General features: G+C 34.2%; 1 protein-coding gene across 3 annotated transcripts in view; it reads left to right on the forward strand.

The window, feature by feature from the left end:
* The window catches only part of Slc44a1 (solute carrier family 44 member 1), a 185778-nt gene that overhangs the window by 82447 nt on the left and 77420 nt on the right, over positions 1 to 25911 (forward strand). For all 3 annotated transcript variants that reach the window (XM_046451298.2, XM_046451300.2, XM_046451299.2), the window contains exons 4-7: positions 2510 to 2646; positions 14311 to 14404; positions 21174 to 21343; positions 23277 to 23366. In XM_046451298.2, the coding sequence (XP_046307254.1) occupies positions 2510 to 2646; positions 14311 to 14404; positions 21174 to 21343; positions 23277 to 23366 (491 nt within the window). The remainder of the gene's footprint in view (positions 1 to 2509; positions 2647 to 14310; positions 14405 to 21173; positions 21344 to 23276; positions 23367 to 25911) is intronic.

Here is a 25911-nt window from a genome sequence, read left to right on the forward strand (position 1 = left end):
ATCTCTTCAGGTCCTTGGCCCATTTATTGATTAAGTTATTTGGTTTTTTTGGTGCTTAGCTTTTTGAGTTCTTTATATACCCTAGTGATTAGTGCTGTATCTGATGTTTTGCTCCCAAGATATAGGTTCTCTATTCACCTCACCGATTGTTTCTTTTGCTAAGAAGAAGCTTTTTAGTTTGAGTCCATCCCATTTATTGATTCATGATTTTAATTCTTGTGCCACAGGAGTCTTATTAAGGAAATTGGGGCCTAATTCCACATGATGGAGATTAGGGCCTACTTTTTCTTCTATTAGATGCAGGGTTTCTGGTTTTATTTTGAGTTGAGTTTTGTGCATGGTGAGAGATAGGGGTTTAATCTCATTTTGTTGCATATGGATTTCCAGTTTTCCCAGAACCATTTGTTGAAGAGGCTATTTTTTTCTCCAATGCATGTTCTTGGTACCTTTGTCTAATATAAGATAATTGTAGTTTTGTGGGTTAGTCTCTGTGTCCTCTATTCTGTACCATTGGGAATCAACTTAACGAAAGAGGTGAAACATCTGTATAATGAAAATTACAGAACCCTAAAGAAAGAAATCAAAGAAAACCTTAGAAGATGGAAAGATCTTCCTTGCTCTTGGATAAGCAGAATTAATATTATCAAAATGACCATACTGCCAAAGCACTATACAGATTTAATGCAATTCCAATTCGAATTCCAGTGACATTTCTTATAGAAATAGAAAAAACAATCATGAAATTCATCTGGAAAAATAAGAAACCCAGAATAGCTAAAGCAATCCTTAGCAGGTAGAGTGAAGCAGGTGACATCACTGTACCAGACTTTAAACTACACTGCAGAGCACTAGTAACAAAAACAGCATGATATTGGCACCAAAACAGACTTTTAGACCAATGGTACAGAATAGAGGACACAGAGACTAACCCACAAAACTACACTTACATTAGACAAAGGTGCCAAGAATATGCATTGGAGAAAAGTTGGCCTCTGCATTCTTTTTATCTATGTAGAACATTAATACATTAATGGTTTTGGAGTCGCTAAGAGGGTGACTGTTTTTGGTTTTGTTTTGGTTGTTTGGTTTAGTGCTTTATACTATAGTTTCTACCGGCCCTTCTTGCTGGGTTCCTGGTCCCCTGGCTGCACTGAAGTGTGCAGTGTGCAAAGGCCTCTCTGGTGCCCTGCCACTTTTTCTACTTAACTGTTTTATTTTTTTTTCCTGGTTTTCTTTTATAGCCTCTATCCTAGCACAGACATTGGCTTTATTCTTCTTGCTTCTCAGTTTTTCCACCTTATTCTTCACTTGATCATAGCCAGAAAGCTGAGAAGTGATTGCCTAATTCATACATCCGGTTACATTTCCAGTTGCAGATTTGAGTTACATTGTGGTAAAGACTATGACAGATGGCTCGATTTTATAAAACTTTCCAAGGACTCAGTAGAATTGAGCCTGTGGATGGAGGTTCTTTACTCAAGCCTTCCTTCTGACACTCCCTCCCTCCATCCTTGCTTCTCTCAGCTGAGAGTGTTCTGGCCTCACTTTCAATTTGGGCAAGAGATAACATCTGTAATCTTTGTCATGTCTTCTGCTTTATCACATTAAAATTATCTATTATCCTGTGAATTTTAATTAATCTTCCCTTTTTAAAAATACAAATGTCCAAGATCCAGGGGGAATTATTTAGGATTGAGGGATTATTTTGTCTATCTGTAATGGACCTTTTAAATAAATAGTATTTATTGCCTTTATCTCAATTCAAAAGTAATTTGCATTCTTTGTAGAAAATGAGAATTCTGAAAAGTAAAAGAAAGGAAATCAAAATCACTTTATTCTAACACCTAGAGATGACTGAGATGTTGGTGTATCTTTCCTGTTTCCATTCAACTTTATATAATCAATTCAGTACATATTAATTTATATACACATATTCGTATTTATATATTCATTATTTTAAATATATTTTAGGTGTAGATGGACACAATACCTTTATTTTACTTGTTTTTTTTATTTTTATGTGGTGCCAGGGATAGAACCCAGTGCCTCACACATGCTAGGCAAGCACTCTACCACTGAGCCACAACCCCAGCCCCTATATATATTCATTTTGATAATTAAAATTAACTGAATTAATTAAGGAGCATTTATAGCTTGCATAAAAACTATAATTCATGTCATTGCTGTATTGGGATATTCTAGTAAATTTTTTAGTACAAGTTTGACAAAATGAGACCACTAAATAGATAATTTCTCATGATAAAACCTATATGCACACATCACAAAAATGTTACTGTTAGAAAAATACATTCTGAAAACTTTGTCCTTCAGTTACCCCATTCCCACTTTATATGTGTAAGTGGTTATTTTCTAAAAATTACTGATGATTAGATTAGTGAAATGTTTATTGTGAAAGAGTATGTTCTTTGCTTTTAGGCTTAATCAAATACACAGTGAAATAGAATGTGTTTTGTGAAGTAATATCTCAGTTTTTTTCTCCACGCTTTAGGTATGTGTTCTTTTTGGATCCATGCAATCTGGACTTGATAAACCGGAAGATTAAGTCTGTAGCACTGTGTGTAGCAGCATGTCCAAGACAAGAATTGAAAACCTTGAGTGATGTCCAGAAGTTTGCAGAGACGAATGGTGAGATTTTAGGCCATCTACATCTACACTCCAATCCTTTATCTCACTGTTAAATATTATGTCTTTACATTCCCATATGAATTTGTCCTGACATTAAATAAGTGATCAAAGAACCTTAAAAATAAAAAGAATTGAAGTAATTTTGGATTTCCTCATTAAAAAATATTAGAGTCAACCTAGGGAGCTTATTAAAACTCTAGATATTCACCATACTCCGTGGTATGTACCTATAGTCCCAGCTATCAGGATGCTGAGGCAGGAGGTTCCAGGTTGTTTGAGCAACATAATAAGATTCCATCTCAAAAAGTAAAAAAGCAAAAACTGACCACACCATAGATTATTTCACACCTTTACTCAAAAAACAAGACAAAACTCTTATTAGATTCCTAGGCCCCTGCTGGGGAACTTCTGAGTAGGTCTTTGGGTTCTGGAAATTTGTGTTTTTTATAAATGCTTCAGGTGATTTTGATATATAGCCTGATGAGTATTTGGAAATTATTAGACTACTCTGTAAAATTTGGATATTTTCCTTTCTTGACAAGTGTTGATTAAAAGTATTTCAGTTTGGGCCTGTGTGTGTGTGTTTTAGCCTGTGATTAACAGGGTAATATGAAAAGGAAAATTTGAAAATTTCAGATAAAAGTATAAAGTAAAAATCAAAAGTCTTCCATCAGTTCTTTTTTCAATGTGTTAGTGTACATATAACTTTGTGTTCTGCTTTTTAAATTTAACATTATGTCATGACTGTTTCTGTAAGAATAGGTTTGAGGAACTTTGAGGTTAAATGTATGGGAATTAGCTGAGAAAACCAGAAGAGACAGTTTTATGTAATCTAGCTCTGTTCCCTTGAGATTCGTATCTTCAAATATGTTATCCTCAGCTCCAAATAGCTTGTTTCAGTTATCTTCAGAGAATTTTTGTTTAAACCACTTTGGAGGGTTAGGGTGCTGATGGCCCCTCAAGCCCAGGTTTTTGAACTTCCTTGAGTTTCATGATTGTGTTTTGTATTTAGTACTCCTCAGGCCTTCCCAAATTCAAGGCTGTTTTTGGTTCCTTGGATAGCAGCTGACTTGATTTGTATTCACCCAGTGTAACTCTAGATGGGTGGAGATACAGCCTGGGGCTATAGCTATGCACACATCAGCAAGACTCCTGCATCTCTTAGATGGGGTGGGATAGGATTGCTGGCCTTCTGGAGCTGCAGGACTGGCAACATTCCTGGGCTACCACTTCATGCCCTAGGCATAAGATGGTAGAAAGGGCATGCTGTTGATTTGAATCTGGATTCCAATTCTGATTCAGTCACTAATTGGCTCTGTAATGAGTGGTAGCTTCTCTGAATCTAGATTTCCTAATCTGAAAAAAAGGTGAATTAAAAATAATACCTCCGTGCTGGGGTTGTGGCTCAGTGGTAGAGCCTTGTCTTGCATTCATGAGGCATTGGGTTCAAGCCTCGGCACACATAAATAAATAAAATAAAAAGTATTTTTCCCATCTACAACTAAAATAAAGAAGTATTTTAAAAAATAATACCTCATAGGTTATGAAGATTAAATAAGATGGTGCATGAATAATACTGGGCATGTGATAGGCAGTGAGTGAAGAGGTGCCAAATACTGTTTAAGATCTCATTTTTAATCCCCACATGATATCCCCACATTTGCCTTGCTAAGCCTTTTTTCCAAACCTACCAGCTTTATCATTATCAGGTTTCTTAGGGAAGTCTGAGTTATTCCTGAAGGGTTTTTCCAAACTCTTACACATTATGAGTAGATCAATATACCTGATAGGTGGTATTTTTTTTTAATATTTATTTTTACTTGTAGTTGGACACAATACCTTTTTTATTTATTTATTTTTATGTGGTGCTGAGGATTGAACCCAGGGCCTCCTCGCACATGCTAAGCGAGCACTCTACCGCTGAACCACCACCCCAGCCCTGAGAGGTGGTATATTAAGAGTATGGCCTCTGAAGTCAGATGTTTGGGTTCAACTGTTGGTCCTTCTGCTTAGTAATTGTGAGACTCTGGGCAAGTTGGCTTTACCTTTCTATATCTCAGTTTCCCCATCTGTGATGCAGGGATAATGTATATACCTAATGTGCCTCATTAGGATCTTTATAGTAAGTCAATATATGGAGAAAGAATACTTATAACAATGTATGGAAAATAGCAAGTTGCTAAAAAATGGTCTTGGCTGCTGGTGTTGCCATTATTCTTCTGCCTCCAATTTTTGTCTAGTTCTAACTCCTTTACGTATTGCTCTCATGCGATGTTGCTAGAGTTTTAATTAACACCAACCCATTGCTCAGAAATTATCAGTGGTGAAAAACAAAAGTCTCTATATGTCTTATACTGGCAATCAAAACTCTGATATAATCATAAACTTGTCCGCTTTGAACATGCCCTCTCAAACCTACTGGATGTAAGCCTTGGCATCTTGAAACTTAGCTGTCATCTGAAGGGCCAGGCAAGAGCTACCTCTAGCTCAGTTATATGGCCTTGCTTGATGGTTCCTTTAGGAGAGATGACCCATGCCTTCCTGTTGGCCTGTGTTGCCCGCAGGCCAGTGTCCTCCCAAATGAAACTGATACCGAGTGTGGTCTATTTAGGTCTAGTTTAAGAAGATGCTCCTGGTGTGTTTTGCAGCTTTGCGTTTCCCACAGTGTTTTGCATAAAGTAAGTGTTCAAGAAGTTTTAATCAATAAACACTCTTTCAGAAAACAGACTTCTTAAATCAGTGCCCAGCTACAAAAGCACCCTTAGGCTTTGGAGTTGCTGTGTATAAAATAAACCAGTAAGTTCAGTATAAAAAAATAATGACACAAGAAGCACATAGTAGAGGATGGTAACTTCAAAAGGCAAGTAGAAAAGCTGTATAGTTCAAATGGAAAGGGAGCTTCTGGTGTGGAGGCCTGCCTATCTTATTTTAGGAAAAAATCCAAGTTGGAATTTCTGAATTAATTTTTCAAAGAATCTCTGCTGTTTCTTTGGATTGGTGACTTAAAATTGGACCTGGTAAAATTTAGTTGCAATATTACCTTTATCACTGAGAGATTTCTTTCTCTGCTTTTTACATTAACTATGCTCCCCTCCTCTGATCTTTATAACTTATCTTTTCCATTATTTGAAGTACAAGTTGATTGAAAAGGAACAGGTAATTTTTATTGGTATCTATAGCCAAGGTTCTAACAGAAATAGTTAGAAAATACAGAGGCCTTTTTATCTAAAATATTTAAGGCTCAATTATTAATTTCAGAGGAGTGTCTTTGAGGGATGATTCAGGTTTAAGTGGGAAATTTTCAAATCTGTAAAGTAAACTAGTTAAAAGTCCATGAAAGAGCCTAAATATAAGAGCTACAGCTGTAAAACTCTTAGAAGCATCATAGGGGAAAACTTATATGGTATTGGATTTCATCATTACTTGCATGGAACTAAATGATACCAGAAGTACAGGAAGCAAAGGAAAAATTAGAAAAATTGTCATGTCAAAATTAAAAACTTAAACGTATTAAAGGACAAAATCAACAGTGAAAAGTCAACCCATATATTTGGGTTGAGAGAAAATATTTGGAATGAGAGAAAATATTTGCAAATAATATATCTATTAAGGAGTTACGAAAGAAAAAGAAGTGTTGATGAGGCTATAGCAAAATTAGAAATCTTGTGCACAGTTGGTGGTAATGAAAATGGTGTAGCAACTATGGTAAACAGTATAGAAGTTCTTTAAAAAGTTAAAAATAGGACTAATATGATCCAGTAGTCCCACTTCTGAGTGTATATACAGAAGAATAAAAAAGAGGATCCTCAAGAAATATGTGCACATGTATGTTCATTGCAATATTATTCAAAAACAGCCAAGAGGTAGAAGCAGCCTAAATGTCCATGGACAGATTAATAAAGAAAATGTGATATACACACACAATTAAATATTATTTTGCCTTAAAAATGCTGCAACATGGATGAAACTTAAAGATACTATGCTAAGGGAAATAAGCCATTCACAAAAGGACAAGTACTATAGGATTCCACAGTTATGAGGGCCCTAGAATAGCCAAATTCATAGAGACAGAAAGTAGGATAGCAGTTGCCAGGAGCTATGGGGGATGGGGGGGTAGAAGGAAGTCACTGTGTATTGGGTTGAGTTATACAACAATGTGAATGTATACAATGTACTAAATTGTACAATTGCAAATGGTTAAGACAGCAAATTTTATGTTATGTGTATTTTACCATAATTTAACAAAAATGGATACTGGGTGAGGTAGTAACTTTTTATATGCTAATTCTAAACCTGATTTTAAAATGCAAGGTAAAATAATATGTTTCTTTCTTATCACAATGAAAATACAACATAAATCCTTTTCAAAGAATTTCAAGTTTCCATGACAACATTTCAGAGTACTTTTTAGCACTTACCAACATCCATTCACATGAACTTTTATTATCTTTAGAAATTATTGAAAATTTTATAAGGGGAAGCTGTTGGGTCCTATAGCAATATTTAAAAGAAATACATTTGTTAGGCAAGTAAAACGTTCCCTCAAATCTTCGTTTCTTTGACAAGAAAGTGGAGTTGTTTCTTGGATAGAGTTTATGGGAAAGCCTTTGTCAAGTATGTCTGACTACAATAGAGTTCAGAAGAAAAAGCTGGAAATTAGATTAGTTTTGTGGAGATGTTGCCTTCTACAAAGAGCTTTGAAAGCGGGCAGGAGAACTTAGATGAATATAAAGATACAGTCTAGACTGAGTTGGGTGGTAGGTCAACAAGTATACATTTTGGTTTTATGGTTTGTAATTCATATATGACATGAATAACATAAACTTGATGCTGGAAAAGAAAATAATTTTAAAAATGTTCATTAAAAGGGGGGATAGGAAGGGCAGCAGAATACAACAGACACTAGTATGGCTGTATGTATAAACGTGGCTGTATAACCAATGTGATCCTGCAATTTGTACACGTGGAAAAATAAGAATTCATACCCCATTTGAATCAAATATATGATATGTCAAGATCATTGTATTGTCTTGAGCAACCAATAAAAAAATGTTCATTAAAAAAATCAAAGTTGTCAAGTACCATAAGGACTCAGTATCAAATTTCTTTCAGTTCTTTATCATCTTCTGCAGTCATGTATAAATTTTCAGGGGGCAGGATTATGCTCCATTTATCTCTGAATATCCAGGTTCTCATATAGGAGCTCACAATGTAGATATCCATAACTGGTTGTTTTTTTTTTTTTTTTGAAAAAAATGATAGACTCGATTTCCCTATTCATCTCTGTTGCCACTTAATAATTTCTTATGCTCTCAACACATTTTGTCCTCAATTCTGTATCCGTGTGAGTTGCCACCAGCAGGTAAATTGTTTAGCTTCAATCCAACCAGAATTGCTCTGAAATCAGTTCTTTTTTATTCATCTCTAAATAATTCATCCTATTCACTCATTTATCTCTCTTATACACACTCTCCAAGTGATTATTCATACCTTTTCTTCCCGTAAGCCCTCTTGTTCATCCTCTTTGCTAACCTAATGCCCTACAGAGAAAATTGAAACCATCTGGTAAGAGCTCCCATCTGAGTTCTTATTTTCAGGAGAGCATGAATGTCATCTCACTCTCACTTTCTTTCCCTCCAGTTTCTAATGAACAGTTTTCTTTTCTCCTTTATTTAATCATTAATTTTGAAAACTTAAATAATACATACATTGTAGGGGGGGAGGGAATGAATCCCCCTCCTTCTGAAGCTGACTTTGGCTTTATATGTAATTTTGGTTTCAACCCAACCATGCTTTGACAGGTGGTGAAGGAAGGGGAGATGGTGCAAGTTCCGGCAATTCTTTCTTTCTCTCCTCTCTAATTCTGGTTAGGCCCACCACCTCTGGTCAGTAGTCCACTATCATCCCCATTATTCTGAATTCTGCATCTGAATTTTAGATAATTTAAGCCCAGAGTTTTGTTTCAACTTGTCATTTATTGGTGCCTACTATGTACCATGCACTGTGCCAGATGTTTTGCGTGTTGTTTTGTTCTTTTCCATTTGCTATCTAAATACTAACCAGTGATTTAGAAATAAATGCACATAACCTATGAGTTAGAGGATGACTGCATATTCTCAGTTGGTGCAAATACTAATCATGAGATTCTTATTATCTTTTCCATTATTCTTATTTTTCTTTTGTTTGCATCTCACTTATAGGAGTGAAAAAGCAGTACCATTTGAGAGTACTTCTTTAATGTACTATATTTTGTAGAATTCTGAGAGGTTTATGAACTGCCATTTGGACATGTTCACTTTTTGATTTTTTGGCTTTTTTGTTTATTTATTTTAGTACCAGGCATCAAACCCAGGAACACTTAACTACTGAGCACATCCCCATCCCTTTTTAATATTTTATTTAGAGACAGGGTCTTAACTGAGTTGCTTAGGGCCTCACTAAGTCACAGGCTGGCTTTGAATTTGCGATCCTCCTGCCTCAGCCTCCCGAGCCACTGAGATTACAGGCATGCAATTACAGGCATACATCTGGCCCATGTTCACATTTTGAGTATGACTGTCCAGTTTGATCATTAATGATCATTGCTTTGGCCATTTAAAACTTTGACAAATTATATGATCCATTCAGATAAGAATTGCTTTTTGTGAGAACTAGTAAGACTTTCGGTTATCATTATCCAGTCATTAGGCTTAGAGTCAATATCAGTAGATCATCAGTATATTGCCCTTTTTCTTACCAGTTAGTAACAATATAACTTAAACCACAGAGTTAGCATGGATTCTTTTTGGCATAGTCAATCAAAAGTTTGGACTTGAAAACATTTATAAATGAATAATTATAACAATTAATTTAATTTCCTCCAGGTCAAAGAAAGCAGGGTAGCAGGGAGACGCTTACATTTGATAATATAATTTAAACTAATTCCTTCCTCCAACAATTAGTATCTATTAAAGATGCCAAAGATATAAGGTACAGTCCCACATTTAAGGAGCTTGAGTTATAGTAAAGTTAGACTTTCCTTGTCCTCCACAATACCTAGTAGAAGTCTTGCACATAGATGTTCAAAATTAATTCATTTAGCAAATATTTATTGTGTACCCAGGATGTGCCACTAATGGCTAACAGGTAATGTCATACCTCAGCTAGCTAATAGATGGTACTTTTTGGAAATTGCAAATATGTCTGGATTTTGGGGGTTACTAGAAATTGAAATTAGGAAAATTGTCTCCTGTTCTTCCAGCATGTAAATATATAGTTTTCTAATTAGAGGATGAGAGATTAAATTCATTGGACATCACAAAGCAATAGAATTTGTTTTTCATAATGAAAACTGATCTGCATTGAGATGTTTTTCTACTCATTGAAAATTTTCTCCATCATATTTCAAGGACTATATCTTTTGCCTAATTTTAATATATTATGCATTTGTGATAGCAAATTAAACATAATTTTATGGCCCAAAAAATAGCCCCCAATACATTAGCTCTTCTTTATATATTTTTATTTCAAATAATTTGGTGTTTAAACCATTGGTTCACAACTAAGAGTGCCTCTGCCTGCCCAAAAACATTTGGCAATGTTTAGAGAGATTTTTGGTTGTCAGAACTGGGCAAAGGTTATCTAGAGGATAGAGATCTGTCAAACACTAGTGACACACACATACTAGGCATACATATTTGCTGAGTGAATTAATGCACAGGACAGCCCCCTATAATCAAGCATTGGATCAGGATGTCTGTTTTTATTAAATAAAAGGCATTGGAGTGTTACTTATGTACCAGTAGATGGGACTGCAGATATTTCAAAAGCACCAGGTCCCAGTTCTCAAAGAGCATACTCTAAAAATGGAGATGATAGGTAAACAAAAACAAATTACAAAATAATATGCTATGTTTTTTAATAGCGCTAAGTGGCAAATAGCTTTGTTGGGTGGGTCAGAGAAAGCTTGACAGAGAAGGTGAAGTGTGAGTGAGTACTGTGTAGTAGCTCTGCTCAAACTTTTAGCACTCACTCAGATGCTGTTCCTAGAAGGACAGAGCAAGCCCAAGGAATAGCATGTTAAAAGGTCAGGAAGCCTGATAAACAGAAAGAATTGATTATATGCAGTTCATTGTATTGAGGTGAGCCTGGAGTTTTAGCTAGAATCCTGCTTTAGGAAGCCTTGAATCCAAGAAGTGTGGACTTTATCCTGAGGATAGGACTATAACAGAAGGGATCTGCATTTTTGAAGACCATTCTGAAGGTCATGTGCATAAAGAGGGAGATGAGAATCCGTTTTGGGAGAGGATTTAAACTGCCCTGATCAAGAAGATCTGAGATTCTATAGGAAGGTCTGATCAAGCACCTTGAATGGTATGGGAAGGTGAAAGGTAAAGAAGAGGACATGTGACTTGCAAATTTTACCTTGGGGACTTCAAACCATTAACCAGGATAGAAAATATACAGGAGGAGAGTGAGTGATTGAAGTAATTTTTTTGCAAACATTATTTTTGAAGTATCTATGGAACATGTTTTTGTGGTTTGTTTTCCTAAGAACTTAATATTTGTTTGATTTTGATTATTAGGAATGACACAAAAGAAGCATAGTGACCTAAGAGTAAAGAATTCTGTTTCTAAATATGCCAGTGATTGCTTGTAAGGCCCTGAAAGTATTACTTATTTTTTTTCTCTGCAGCTGTAAGTTTTGAAGTGTAGTGATAAAAATGTACCTCTTAGGAGAGTTGATATAATTGATATTGAGCTAGAAAATAAATAATTAGATGTTATAAGCCATTTGAAAAATTATAGTATTTAAACATTCTGAAGATCCTAGTAGACATTTGCCATGATAAATATTTGTATACCCAGATTGGGTTCCTAAGATCTCTCATTTTGATAGCCTTTGAATAACATTGGCTAAATTGCCTGGATTGCCTAGATAAGCCTTTGTTTTTTAGTTTTTTTGATTTTTTTCATTACTCAAGTATGATTTTTACTTAACTTTTGCATCTGAAGGAAAACTTCATGTCTTACTTTTTATGTCCAAACCTCTTGTGCTGTGTTGTTTATACTTTCACTGTAAAAAAGTAAATGATACTACCTTTAAAAGGTTCACTGAATATGCATTAGCTGATAAACATGAAAAGAAAAGCAATTTAAAATATTTGTCATTACCATTTTAATGTTCTTCCTCCTCTGTTCATCAACTGTTTGAGCAGGAAAACAGCAAAGTGACTCTTCTGGTTGTTACTACCAACACATTGTAAAGATCTTTTTCCTTAAACCTATTTAGTACAGGATCTGCTTAGTACTGGCCTGTGTCCCAGAAGACCATCAGAGATAAGGCTATTATCCTTTTATTGAGTATTATCCTGGGAAAGTATTTATAAAATTGAACTCTGTGGCACCTGCTGACCTCTTTTCTAAATGAAAAAGGGTGGGGATGGAAATTGTGTTCAGTGAATTTAGATGAAGCAGTATGTTTAGCAGCACTGACAGCAGAGTGCTTTAGTTAGTGCCTTTTATACCGTGCAAATTGATTCCATCTTGGACTTCGAAAGAAATAAGTTGACAATTCATATCAAGAAGTTGACAGTCACATTCAGGGCTCTGCAGTTATTGGCATGGTTGCTATTTTTTCATAAGCAGTTCTAAAATAGAACTCACAGCTATTTTAGGATTAATCTAAAGTGTTTGCTTGCCATTGCTGTCATGTTTTTCTAAAATTGCTATAAATAAAATCTAGTGGTATTATCTTCAAACCTGAGAGAATACTTTTGGAAGACTTAAATATTTAAAAACAATTTTCATCCTTAATGTTTTTCTTTTCCTTTCCTCTTCCTCCCCTTCCCTTCTTTTTCCTTGCTTTCTTCCTTCTTTCCTTCCTCTGTCTCATGGTGATGGAGATAGAAACGAGGTCCTCAAATATGTTAGGCATATGCTATGCTATTGAGCCACATCCCAGTTCATGTGCTTAACTTTAAAAAAAAAATCGTCATTAAAATGAAAAAGAACAGTTTAAAAAAAATTTAAACCTAGTCTCCTATGAAATCTTATCAAAAGCTAAAAATGTGTGAAGAACAGTGCTATGTAACTTTCAAGTATCGCTCTAAAAATACTATTGTGGCTTGCCATGGTAATACATTCCTATAATCCCAACGACTCAGGAAGTCTGAAGTAGGAGGGTTGCAAATTCAAGGCCAACCTCAGCAATTTAGTGAGACTCTGTCCAAAAATAAAAGGACTGGGGCCTGGCTCAGTGGTAAAGGACCTCAGGGTTCAATTCCCAGTATATTTAAATAAGTGTGTGTGTGTGTACACACACACACACACACACACACACACACACACATATATATATATATATATATATATATTGCATTGTCAAATTACTTGGATTATATTTGTATAAAATATATGCTACATATATTTATGTAAATGTACTATTATGGCCCACATATTTAAACACTGATTTGAGGCAGCTGAGTTAAATGGTGGTTTATGACTTTTTGAAAATTATTTTCATTGGTCAGACAAGAAATAACTTAAATAAACTCACTCCCAACTTTGTTGTCCCAGCATACCAGGCTGTGTTCATTTTCTATCTTCCTTTCCATTTCCTTCTCATGCTTACATGCCTTTTCCATTAATTAATTCAGTGATGAAGTCTGCCATGTTTGCCTCATATTTTAATGTTTGCCTCATGGTGGTAACAGTGTGAAGTCCATTATCACTATAATGCGAATGCATATTTATTCTGTTTATATTTAATAATAAGGCATTAGTTCAAATTAGAAATCTGACAGGAACTTCAGTTAATCAGATATAACCTGTTGTGTAATATAGAATGCAGTAGATCATTGGCATCTTTAAGGCTGGAATGTAAATCTCCTCGCCTACCAACACCTATTGTGCAATGACTCTTCCAGGATCCCAGTCACTTCATTATAGAACTAGCAGGTCAGTAAAATAACGCATTCTAGATCTGCTGGACTGTATCCATCTGAATTTTCAGTACTGCTTAGATATGTATTAGCCAAATAATCAGAAAAATATATGGTTCTTTGTTTAACCAATCTTTGGTTAGATTTAAGTTATCTTAAACTATCTGAAAACTAGGGATTGCTTATAAATTTATCAGTTTTATCAATTGTTCAGTTTATTTACAGTTAGGCGTATTTCCTGAAATAAGAAAAAGTAATGTATTATCTGAGTGTATTACTTTATGCAGTAATTTTAAATATGTAGTAGTGGGAAGCATAGGAACAGAGAATGTTTACAGTTGAGAGATGTGGTATTTTGTCCCAACTCTATCACTTACTAGCTCTGTGTTCTTGGGCAGGTTATTTACCTTATGTCCTAGCCTCTATTTCTATGGTAATGATGCATACATGTATGTCATCTTGCATAGAACCTGACATGGGGCAGATACTCAATAGAAGTAGTTCTAGTACTTATAGTTATTATCTTTAATATTAATTAAAATTTGTACAATTAATTACATTGTCAGTAATAAGAGTTTTAAATGATTGAGGGCTAATGATATAGATCAAATCAGATGCTTATGAATTCTATAATGTTTGAAAGTTATATATGAGAGTATTAACATCTAAAATTAAAGAAAATGAGAAGATAATTTGTCTAGATTCTGTTCTGCCAGTTAACATATAACTTTTCTTTCAACAGGCTCAGCACTATGTAGCTACAACCTAAAGCCTTCTGAATATACTACATCTTCAAAATCATCTGTTCTTTGCCCCAAACTTCCAGTTCCAGCGAGGTAAATTTTATTGCAAAGTTGTTAACTTGTGACTTGTTTTTATAGGTAAATTTCACATTGTATGTGTTATTCTGAGAAAGGAGTTACTTTGATAACTTGTTCCATTACTTTTACAACAAAATTTTAGAAATAGGAAAAGATATAAAAACATGTATTTATCTTTAGAAAAATGCACACCCAAACAACTTTTCTAGTTCTGTTATTTTACATTTCTTTAGAACCTTACTTTTTTTTAAAATTTTCGTACCATAATTTTCAAATACACAAAACTGCTGAATCATTCTCAAATTTGCAACAGACTTAGAAACCAAGTCTCACAGTCTCCAGAGATCCTTCGAGGTTAATCCTAGTATTACTTCCTGGGATTGCTTTTTAATTTACTTTGTAAATTTAAAAAGCATGCCAGTGACTATTCTCCATACATTGTTTGAAGTTATATCCTTTATGTACGTTCACTGTATTAGGCTGTTTGCCACGCCTTATTCAATAAACATTTATTATTAAGTACCTGCCACATGTGATGGATATAACAGTGATCTCACAGTAGTTAAAGTGAAAGTAAATTTTTAAATTTAAAGTAGATGTAAAAAAAAAAATTCTCAAGCATTGTAGACTATATCCCCAGAATTATGTATGTACGTTTATGGAGGTATATACATGTATGTGTATATACACATATGTGAACACTTGCAAGTATGTCTGATGTTGAGAACCATAGTGTGAACTGCTGACAGAATGGCATGAGAAAACTTCTCTGGGGGGAAACTGACTCTAAGCCACCTTTATTATATCTTAATATATTATAGGGAACAACTGAGTAAAAAATTTTGAGATTTGAAACATGAAAGCAGATCATGTCTACATTTTTTAGGAATATTTATGGCTATAACTTGTGCTTTATTAACTTGAATTTGAAATTTTCTGTTAGTAGGAAAGGGATATATCAGTTAAATTGATTTCTAGCTCTTTTAGTCTTGTGAAGTTGCTATTGAAAATCAAAATTTATAGCCTATAGATATAAAAGTAAAGGGACTATTTTAAGAGATACTCAGTAAAAGGAACCTAAAAATTATGGCCTTAAAGTGACAGGTAAGGAGGTCGAACTCATAAAAATTAAGGATATGAGGAAGGCTGCCGCAGTGAAGCAAAGGAGATCCTTTAAATACAGTTACTGGAGAACATTTATTGATATAAAAATAAGAAAAGCCCTATACACTTATCTACCTAATTGCTACAGTTTGTTTTATCTGTACTTTAAGTATAGAGTCTTTCTTTCAAGACCAAAACACACTGAGGTAGAATAATCAGAAATCCTGGATATGGAAAGAAGGTTGTTCTGCTCCTGGATCATTGTGGGAGGGCCAGGATGGGTGGCTGGGCTCATACTGCAAATCCTCCCCCACTTGGATCTCTGACTCCCCTGTGTTGAGCACTGACTGTTCCTGGTTATCTCAGATATCCCAGTCCTGACTACCCACACACTTCTCACAATATCCTCTAGACATTTACTAGAAGGCAAAGGATGGTATCAGGGGTGTTAAGTTTATAGCTGGATGGACCTGGCTTCTAACAGGGTCATTATGTACCTCACTAATCTAAGACAAAATGCTGAACCTGTACTATCTGCAAACTCACTCCCACTGTGTTCAAAGATCCTTATGTTTTACTTAGTACAGTACCTCCCAGTCGAAGTATCTTAGCACTTTTGTCTGAACTAAGCTTGTTGGAAAGTAAAACAGAAGGAAGACAAATAGAAGCTTGTAAATATAAAAGTTATTTAGCATTTGGCAAACAAAGTGAAAGGATGAGAGAACAAGATAAATTTGTTTTAATAAAAAAAAAAAATTGGAGACACTACCCCATTCTCACATAGCATTAAGCCACCAAGTCTCCAAAAATGAGTAAGACCAGAACTCTGACCTTCAATTCACAGTCTAGTAATGACTGCATTTTTGTTAACATTTTCTAACACCAGGCAAAACTGGTAAGTAGCCCTCAGCATCTTTCACATCTCACACAGGAACTTGAACTTTGAGTCTAGATCAGTATGGCGGTGAATATCACATCACCATTTTCTATTTGTCATCTCAAACAAGACTCAACCTCTCTAAAAAACCAAGGTTTCTTGTGTGTGAAATGGGAATATTCATACTTGTTCTATAGAGTTGAGACTCAATAAGATAATATACATATCTATTATTGTGCTTGGCACTTAGCTTAGGAAGTATCATTTCTCTCAACTTCCAGAGCCAGCAATAGCTGGTTTAGAGAACACAACCATAAACTAATTTGCAATGAAATTCTAATGAGGCATAATAATCAAAAAATTATCATTCCTAAGAGCAGATGCCTAGATAGACCAATATTTTATCCAGATTCATAACTCTTTATTGGTGAAATGCCAAGCATGGTAGCAATATGAACAATAGCTATCCTGTTTATTTGTGATGCTAACTGTTGCAATGCTAACTGTTGCCCACAACCAGAGAAAAACAGCAGAAATAGAAACAGAGTACATAAATTCAGTTTATTCATCATTAGAGTACCTCTGGATGCCAGAAAGGTTACGAGATACTAGGGAATTAATAATATGATATGGAAGCGAAAAATTGACACTCAAGAAAAAATGTTTTTTCATATTTTTAAGTAGAAGATTCAAGAGTAAGTTAATATTTACAAATCATCTACTATGTGCCAGCTAATATACTTTCACTAATATACTTTCACATGCATTATTTAATTTAACCCTCACAAAAGCCTTTACAGATACTGCCCCTAATTTATAGATAAGGAAATGGAAGATGAGGCCAAAGCCACTTTTTTTGTTGTTGTTGTTGCTGTAAATCAGAGTTTGAATTCAGGATCTTGTAGCATCTATACCATAGTTAAGTGTGTTTTTTTTTAAATTTATTTTTTATTTTTTAAGGAGTAGAGGAGTGAAGGAAGGGAAAAAAACAAACAAAATAGAAATGTATGAAAAATCACTGTTTACTGCCATTAAATTCTTATCTTCTTGACTTATTTACTTCCTGCCTTTTGTATTCTATTATAGGAATCTTAATGGAACCCTTTATTGGTATTATTTCTTAAATAAAACTTTTAGCTAGAAACCATGGGTGATTGCTTATTTTTAGCCTGAGATTCTAAAATAATTATATGAGGTACAACTCCTACCTTCTTTTGTGAAGCATATGGACAAGAAATAGTAGACACTCTTTGTCCTTATACTTTAGGGAGTTGATTATCTGTGATAATCTGGTCTTAAAGGCAAATGGATGGTATATTTGCCACTGTAAGATACAATTTGCCCATGATGGTTAATTTTTAAAAATCTTTAAAAGATTCAGTATGAATTCATTTTGTTCTTGTTGACTCATGTTTTAATAATGTGAAACAACATCAGTTCCTAATGGGACTACATTGACTTCTTAAACATTCAATAGTCTGTGCCTTTGAAAGGTAGAAAAACTTACTGTAAATAGAATACTTTATGCTTTTCCTCTTAATTAAGAAGCACAAAATGTGTCATTTAGGTTAGACTCTAAAGTAGAAATGATCTCAAGCACTAAGTTCTCAGCACTATTATTTCCTCAGAGGTCCATGGTATGAGCTAATTCATCTTAAATTCATTAAATCAAATGGGATTTAAATGGTAAAATATAAGAGAGACATTTCAATGCCATGATTACTCACTTTTTTTTTTTTAATAAGAAAATAAATCCAGGGACTGAGGGTGTAGTTCAGTGGTAGCATATATAAGGCCCTGGGTTCAGTTGCCAGCACAGAAAAAAAAAAAAGAAGAAAAAGAAAAAAATTCTTGTTTCAAAATCCCATGGCCTGTAGAGTTGTTTCTTTTTTGGGAAGAAGTGGGAAAAAGAATGACAAACAAGGGAATCTGCTGCTTTTTAGCTAAGCATTTAATTTTCTTTTTGAACAATGTGTTCATATATTCTCTTTTATTTACCTTCAATTTCTGTTATTCGTTAGGACTAAGAGCAGATTTTTACTATAAAATAAACAAAGCAGTTAATCAGCTTGTGCTAATTTTATATCTTTAAACTTAGAGCCGTCAGATTGAATTTTAGAGTCAAAGATTATTGTTATTTTGCCCCAATTCTTTGAAGGATACTTAAAAAAGCACTCTTTCCAAAAGGTCAAGAGTTTATATACATTTTTAAAATGACTCAAAAGGATAAGTTCTGGGCAGATGTTACTCACCATTTCCTCCTAAAGGAAAAGAATTAGGATTTTGAGAATGCAGTCCTTCCCTTTCAAATCAAGGATCTTCATCCTGAGTTTGAAAGGCAGAATATACTGGCTCTGCTGCTCCTATATACTTTTAGAGTCATTGATTTGTAGGTGGTCTCTTTTATGGTGATGATCTGAAGAGACTTACAGAGTACTTACTCCTACCCTTTTAGCAAGCAAATGGACAAATGAAGAAGAAATGGAGTAACACACAGCTCTGCAGTGTTAGGAGAAGGTGGGCTTTTACAGTTATCTGACAGGAAAAAGGAAATGAGTGAGTAGGACCAAGAAAATTAGTGGCATTGTCAACAAGAAATAGACAGCAATATCCTTAAGGTAGACATATTTTATATTTGGGGTTGAAGGCAGGTGAGTGAAGCAGAGGCTTCATCAGAGATGATAAGGTAATATAGACCGATGAAGATTTAGATAATTATGGAGCAGAGAAGAGTTTAGTTTTGAAGAGAGAGACATGCTTTAATTAAAAATAGGGTTAGAGAAGTTCTTAAAGGTGTTAACTTTGCAGAGACAACATCAGAAAAGAAAGTCGTGTTACAACAAAGTTGTCAGTAAAGACTTCTACCCCAAATCAGCCTCCATTAACTGAGAAATTTAGGGTCCTTTTTGATTCTTCTAATTTAATATCTTTTTACATCATTAGCAAAACAACTTTTGATCAAAAGACAATGACTTACCTGCCTGTAAATCAAACATTATACAGAATGGTCTGGCTTCCTGCAGTTTTTAATAAAAAGTCAAATCTTTGGCATTAACTTTCACTAACACCATTTTGGAGCTACTCACAAATCCACAGCCAAGGACATGAGATAATAAATGAATAAATCACATTGTTACATCATCATTTTTGGATACATTTTACTGAAGCATAACTAAAATAAGGCTAAATCTTTCAGTTATTTTGTTTCATGAGTATAAAAGCATAAGATATTTCTTATTCTTACTACTGGTGGTGCTCACTGTCATTTAAGAAAAAACGATAGGTAGTTATTCTCATTCTTATTTGAAAAATTTTTTTTTATTTGAGGGAGGAAAGAAACTGTTTTGTTTCAGGTCAGACAAAGTTGTTTTGCTGAGATTGGAAACCTTGGAATTTGGTATCCAACCACATAATCATATCCACTAATGGACCCAAATACAGTGCCAGCCAAGAACGAGAACACAGTTACATCATTCTAATAAAAAATCTTATGTCAGACCTGCCAGGGCTAGTTCTATGAACAATTCAAAAACTGTGGTTTCATATTAATTATGGCTGCATTTTAACTTAATTCACCCACTAATGCATATCTGTGCACAGACAATGTACGGGTTCTGTTAGAATCTTGACAAGTCACAATGAAGGTGTATCTATAGTCCTTTGTTTAAAATTCTCTCACTGATTAGATGTGTATTGTCCTCTCAGAAGTTGAAGCAGAACCATGTTATTACAAACCAGATTTATGTCACAGCTCATGCACAGTTGTTTCTTTACAAGTCAAAGCTGTAGTCCATGTAAGCTTGGATTAAATGTTAACTGATTAAATAATTGGTTGTTTTCACAGTTTTTTGAACACATATAATCTTGAATTATTAGTTACATATAAAAAGAAAATAAAATGGCACAGAATTCCAGATGTGTCAGATATTTTTCACTTTTATAATATTATTTTTCTTATCCCATTTTTATTAACTTCATAACTCTTTTATGGAGTGATATCATTGTCACTTTAGATATAATTTCCCTTTTGTATTATTAAATTATAAGCATTTCTATACATTAGCTCCCACTGTTATTGTTTTGAGTAGCTGCATATTATGCTGTATGTTGATATGTTGGCATGACTTTGTTTATATAAGAGTTACTGAGGGGCCTGGGACTTGGGCTGTAGCTCAATGGTAGAGTGCTTGCCTAGCACGGTTGAGGCACTGGGTTCAATCCTCAGCACCACATAAAAAGTAAATAAATAAAAATAAAGTTATAAAAATTATATTTAAAAAAGAGTTACTGTGTGCCCTGAACACTTTTATTAATCTGAAATTTTATAATGCTATTTTGTTAGAGAAGACATTCTATTAATGGTGGCACATTTCAAGTACAAGCATGTGTGTTTTTTACTTTTAAATTGCTTATGGCCAAAATTCATTTTCAGTTCAATGAAATATATGTCTGTAAGCTTTGTCATCTGCCTCTTGACTGGTAGATGAGGAGTTTTAAGTGGTTTTGCTTCTGGTAGCTCTGTGTGTGTATGTGTATGTGTGCGTTTCTTTTCAGAAGGGGAGGGTAATGTCTTCTGTTGGAACATGCACTCCACCCTCTTTGATAAGGCTTGTGGTAAGATTGCTTCACTACCCATAACAGTCATCTTCATAGCATTAAGCACATAGCTCTTAGCACCCATAATGATGTGTGGAGGGTGGAGTGTATTGCAGCCATATTCACCTTTCATTTGTGTGTTTGATGTGGCATTTATATTAAGTAGGAGTAATTTTTTTTCTGATTTTTTTTTTCTTGTGTCACCAGTGCACCTATTCCATTCTTCCATCGCTGTGCTCCTGTGAACATTTCCTGCTATGCCAAGTTTGCAGAGGCCCTGATCACCTTTGTCAGTGACAATAGTGTCTTACACAGGCTGATTAGTGGAGTAATGACCAGCAAAGAAATTATATTGGGACTTTGCTTGTTATCACTAGGTAATTGTTTTTCTCATTATTAGCTATTGCATAATACTGCAGTAGAAGACTGTTCTTTTAGCCAAAATATGAATACAACTGGGGATACTTGTAAAATGTTTCACTTCCCATAATCAAAATAATTGTTTCAGATTATATATAATTATAAACATGTACATAAAACTATGTATACATGTATATATATATCTGAAACTTATTTCCCTTTTTTTCTTTCTTTGGGGAAAACTTATTTTTCCAAACTTCGGTGACTCAGTCTATGACTACCTTTAATATGATAGCAGGAGGCTTCTTTTAATGAATCAACAACCCTATGTTTTTGGTTATGATTCTAAAAGGTCTATTTATTTATAAAGAGGCCACCTGTTCTCTTATATATTTACATCTAAGAATATAGATTTCTTACTTTTGAAGTATGTGATTTACTTTTCATTGCTACAGCTCATAGTATCATTATTGCTGGAAAAACTAGGAAATCTCCACTCGTTAGCCACTGAGTTTCTATCAATAAATAGATAATATAATTAACTAAAAATTTCATTTTCAAGGTGAAAGCTCACTATATTAGTCTAGAACTATATGAGGGCGTATTGGAGTTTATAGACCTTAATAGTTGAGAGAAATAACTGGTAGGAACCAACTATTTCATTATGTAAGTTAAATTAGTATTGATGCCTGTTAATAACAATGGTCACTGAGAAGACAAATTATATTTCCTTCTTCCCTGTCATTAGAGAGTTTTTCTTTTTGCTTAGGTAGTACTTGACTCAATTGTAATAATGCTTTCCATATGAAAATCTAATTCTGTGGTATTTGAAGGGCTCCCATCTGTATTTCGTTCCTGTATATTTATTACAAAAGTGAGTACCTTAATAATAGTTCTAGACAGAGATCCTAACCATTTATTTGGGTTTACAAATGGCCCAAAGAAGCTTGACAATTAGTGTAACTTTATGTAAAAAATACCTGGTTTCTAAAACAACTGAATTCATAAAACCAAAAGTAAAATCCGAATCTTAAAAATAGTGACAATAATATTGTGAAGCATCAGAATTCCATTTTTTATTAGAATGATTATCTTTGGAGACTTAATAACATCATATAAACCCAAAATACCTTTGCTCATTTGTTTGTAGATCATTAAAGATATACAAATTATTATTCAGAAATATATTTCCTTTTCAAGGGTTAAATCATCCCTTTCTTTTTTGAGAATTCTACCTATGATTTTAGCACATTGGGAGTTTGGGACAGATAAAGGGGTTGGCTAAGTGACTCAAACTAAACTTTGCTCATTTTTGAGGACAGACTTTTAATCAGTTGAGAAATGAGGTCAGAGGGATTTTGGTCTCATTAGTCTTCAGGATATTATCCTGTAGGGTCATACTCTCCCTTGGAGCTCTGGAGTTAAAGATAAAATGCCAGATAAAGATAAAATGCCATCTAGTATTAACTGACCATCAGAGAAGTTGGTCCTAAAATGCACACATCACTCAAGGCAGTATAGCACTAACTTAACTGATTTCTGTCTACATGTGATAATTTTTCTTGTCACCAACATGACATGTCATTCTCTACACTTTGTCTGCTGGCATGTATGTCTGCATGTCTGATGTTTTCCTCCTGGTGAGTCCACAACAGTCTTGTGCTGTTTTTGAGTCACCAATTGCATTTGCATGAATTCTTTTCTGTAGTTTATAAACCCACACAGTTAGGTGCCTTTGGTTTCAAATGATGCTATTTAAGTGGTACAAGTAGCAAAATCAAAATGCAAGAGCAGCCAGTTTCCTTTCTTACCTAAATTGTGGTCATGAAGTAGTCAATAGCTACAGATTATTTCCCTGGGGTGGGGGGGAACAACAATTAAAAAGCCTTCTCTTTATATTCTATGTTGTCAAGTAATATTCTGCATGTTCTCTATTTATCTTTCCTGCAGTTCTATCCATGATTTTGATGGTGATAATCAGGTATATATCAAGAGTACTTGTGTGGATCTTAACAATTCTGGTCATACTGGGGTCACTTGGTAAGTTATTTATTTTATTGTTTTCATGGTACCTCACTAATTCCATGATAGCAAATGGAAATATAAAGAAAAAAATAGAAATTTTATTTCTACAGGCTATATCTTCTTAAAGCTTTTTTTTTTTTTTTTTTGCCTTAAGAATTTCATAACTATCAGGGGTTGGGGGGCTGGGGTTGTGGCTCAGTGGTAGACCGCTTGCTTTGCACGTGTGAAGCACTGGGTTTGATCCTCAGCACCACATAAAAATAAATAAACAAAATAAAGATATCTACAACTAAAAAAATTTTTTTTAAAGAATTTCATAACTATATTCCCCTCTTTTTCACTGCTGTTACCATTTGAAGTCTAGAACTTTCTCCTATGTATGTATGTATAGGTAGATATAAATGTGTATACACACACACACACACACACACACATCATTTAGGTAAAACTTTTTAGCTGAACATGAAACTCGAACTTTTAGTAAAAATATCTGCCCTCATTTACATTTATAATCCTAACTGCTATCTTTGGTTTTACTGTTGTCATCTGTTTTATGTTTTACTGAAATTTATGCTTTCTTATTTTGTTTTTTCCATCTTTGCTATATGACTGTATTTTCTCTGATTAACTTCACCCTTGCTTTGGGTGATATGTTTTATATTTTTATATTTTTTCTTCTATGATTGGTAACATGTGCTTTCAGAAAAATACTATGTAATCAAGAAATCTATGATTACTAAAGGCTAAAATGTCACATGTTGAGTTTTTCCCTGCCTTTTTAAAATTTAACATAAACTTTTCTTCCTTGTATCCCCTACTCCCTTCTACTTATGCCTACTTTTTAGCCTTGTCAAGTAATCTGAGCTTTTGTATTCAAGTTATTATTACAGTTAAAATATTATTTTCACCATTTTTATCTTAAAAAATTGTTTACATTTGCATTGAAAAGTTTCAGAAATATATTCATATTTAAGTCTTCCTGGACTAGTTTTAGGAACTACTGGTCCTGTTTGCATACACCTTAATTCTTGGATTCTTAACTTTTAATTCATCTTTATATTGACTGGAATTCAAGTAATCTATTTATGGAGGACTTGTGGGCTATGTATGTTCTCAGTTCTTGTTTCTTTAAGATTGCCTTTTCCTTCACATGTGAATTTTGAGTTTGTTTGGTGTAAAATTCTTCAGGCACAATATTGTATCTGTACTTTTATTTCAGAAACGAACTCAGAGACCAGTCTAATTTTTTTTCCTTTACTCATTGCAGGCTTCACCTACCTAGATGTTTATTTGATTTTAATGTAGCCTTATAATTTAAAGATGGTTCTGATCCTGGATCTCAAGATTATCCATAATCTTTTGGGGGAGGATCTTTTTCCAATCTGAAATTTTTTCTTCATCTCTATATTTGATTACCATTTTTGTTTCAGTGTCTTTTTTCTTAAAGTAGTTGTTATTCTTCAACTATTGTCTTCCATATTATCATTTCAATGTTTTTATCATATTCTTTTATATTCAGGAGAGTTCTTCAAGTTTGTTTTCACATTACTGACTTAGTTTTCCACATTATCAGTTCTGTCCCTGGCTTCCTACAATGAGGATCTGAATTTTGTTGTTCCAGTTTTGTTGTATTTGTAGTTCTTCCATCTCTACCACATTTGTTTTCATTTCTGTTTATAGCTGTAGTATCTAATTCTGTGTTTACATGAACAGGTTTTATAATAAATCTTAATTTTGAATCATAACTCTGCCATTTCCTACATACGTAACATTTGGCACATTATTTAACTTTACTAGATTTCAGTTTCATCATTTGTAGACTTAATAATAACTACTTAACAGTACTGTGGTTAAATAAGGTGATAGCCATAAAGTGATTAGCTCACTTTATAGCACCAATCTAAGCATTTGGTGAACATCCCCATGGCTGTAGTGATCAACGTCCCCATCCTCCTTGACATAATCATCATTATCTCATCTGTTTTCCTTGAACTTCAGCTTTCCCCATAACTTTTTATTTCAGTTTATAGAGAACACATTTCCTTCCATTTTTTGAATATGTTACATAGTTTTCCAAACAATTTTCTTGAATCTGCAGGATTTCAGACAGGAAGAAATTTTTTTCACAGACTCCTAATTGTTTTGAATTCTTTATATCTTCGACAGAAGAAAAGTTCATGCTTGGTATTTGTCAACAGGACATGGGTTTTCCCTTTGACCTATTAATTATTTATGTAAATCCAGATGCAGGAAGGTCGATGTGCATGGAGCTTAGCCCAGTTTTTTTGTATCTCCTTGGCATTTATCTTATCCAATGTAAGCTCACAGCTCTGCACTAAATCTTCCTTCCTAATTGTGGCCTACAAGGCCTTTCAGGGTGGTACAGTTCTCTGCCACCTCTTTGCCCACACCTCTAGCACTTTCCCCCTTGCTCACTGCAGATGTCACAGTGGTCTCCTCCTTTCTCTATACTAGCCATGGTCCCACCTCAGAGTCCTAGAACTTTGCCTGTCACATTTTTTCCTTAGATAAGTTCATAGATTGTGCTCTCTCTCTCTCC

Source organism: Marmota monax, unplaced genomic scaffold (genome assembly GCF_021218885.2).
Source record: "Marmota monax isolate L192 unplaced genomic scaffold, Marmota_monax_Labrador192_F-V1.1 WCK01_AAM20220418_F8-fsc00020, whole genome shotgun sequence".
NCBI lineage: Eukaryota > Metazoa > Chordata > Mammalia > Rodentia > Sciuridae > Marmota > Marmota monax.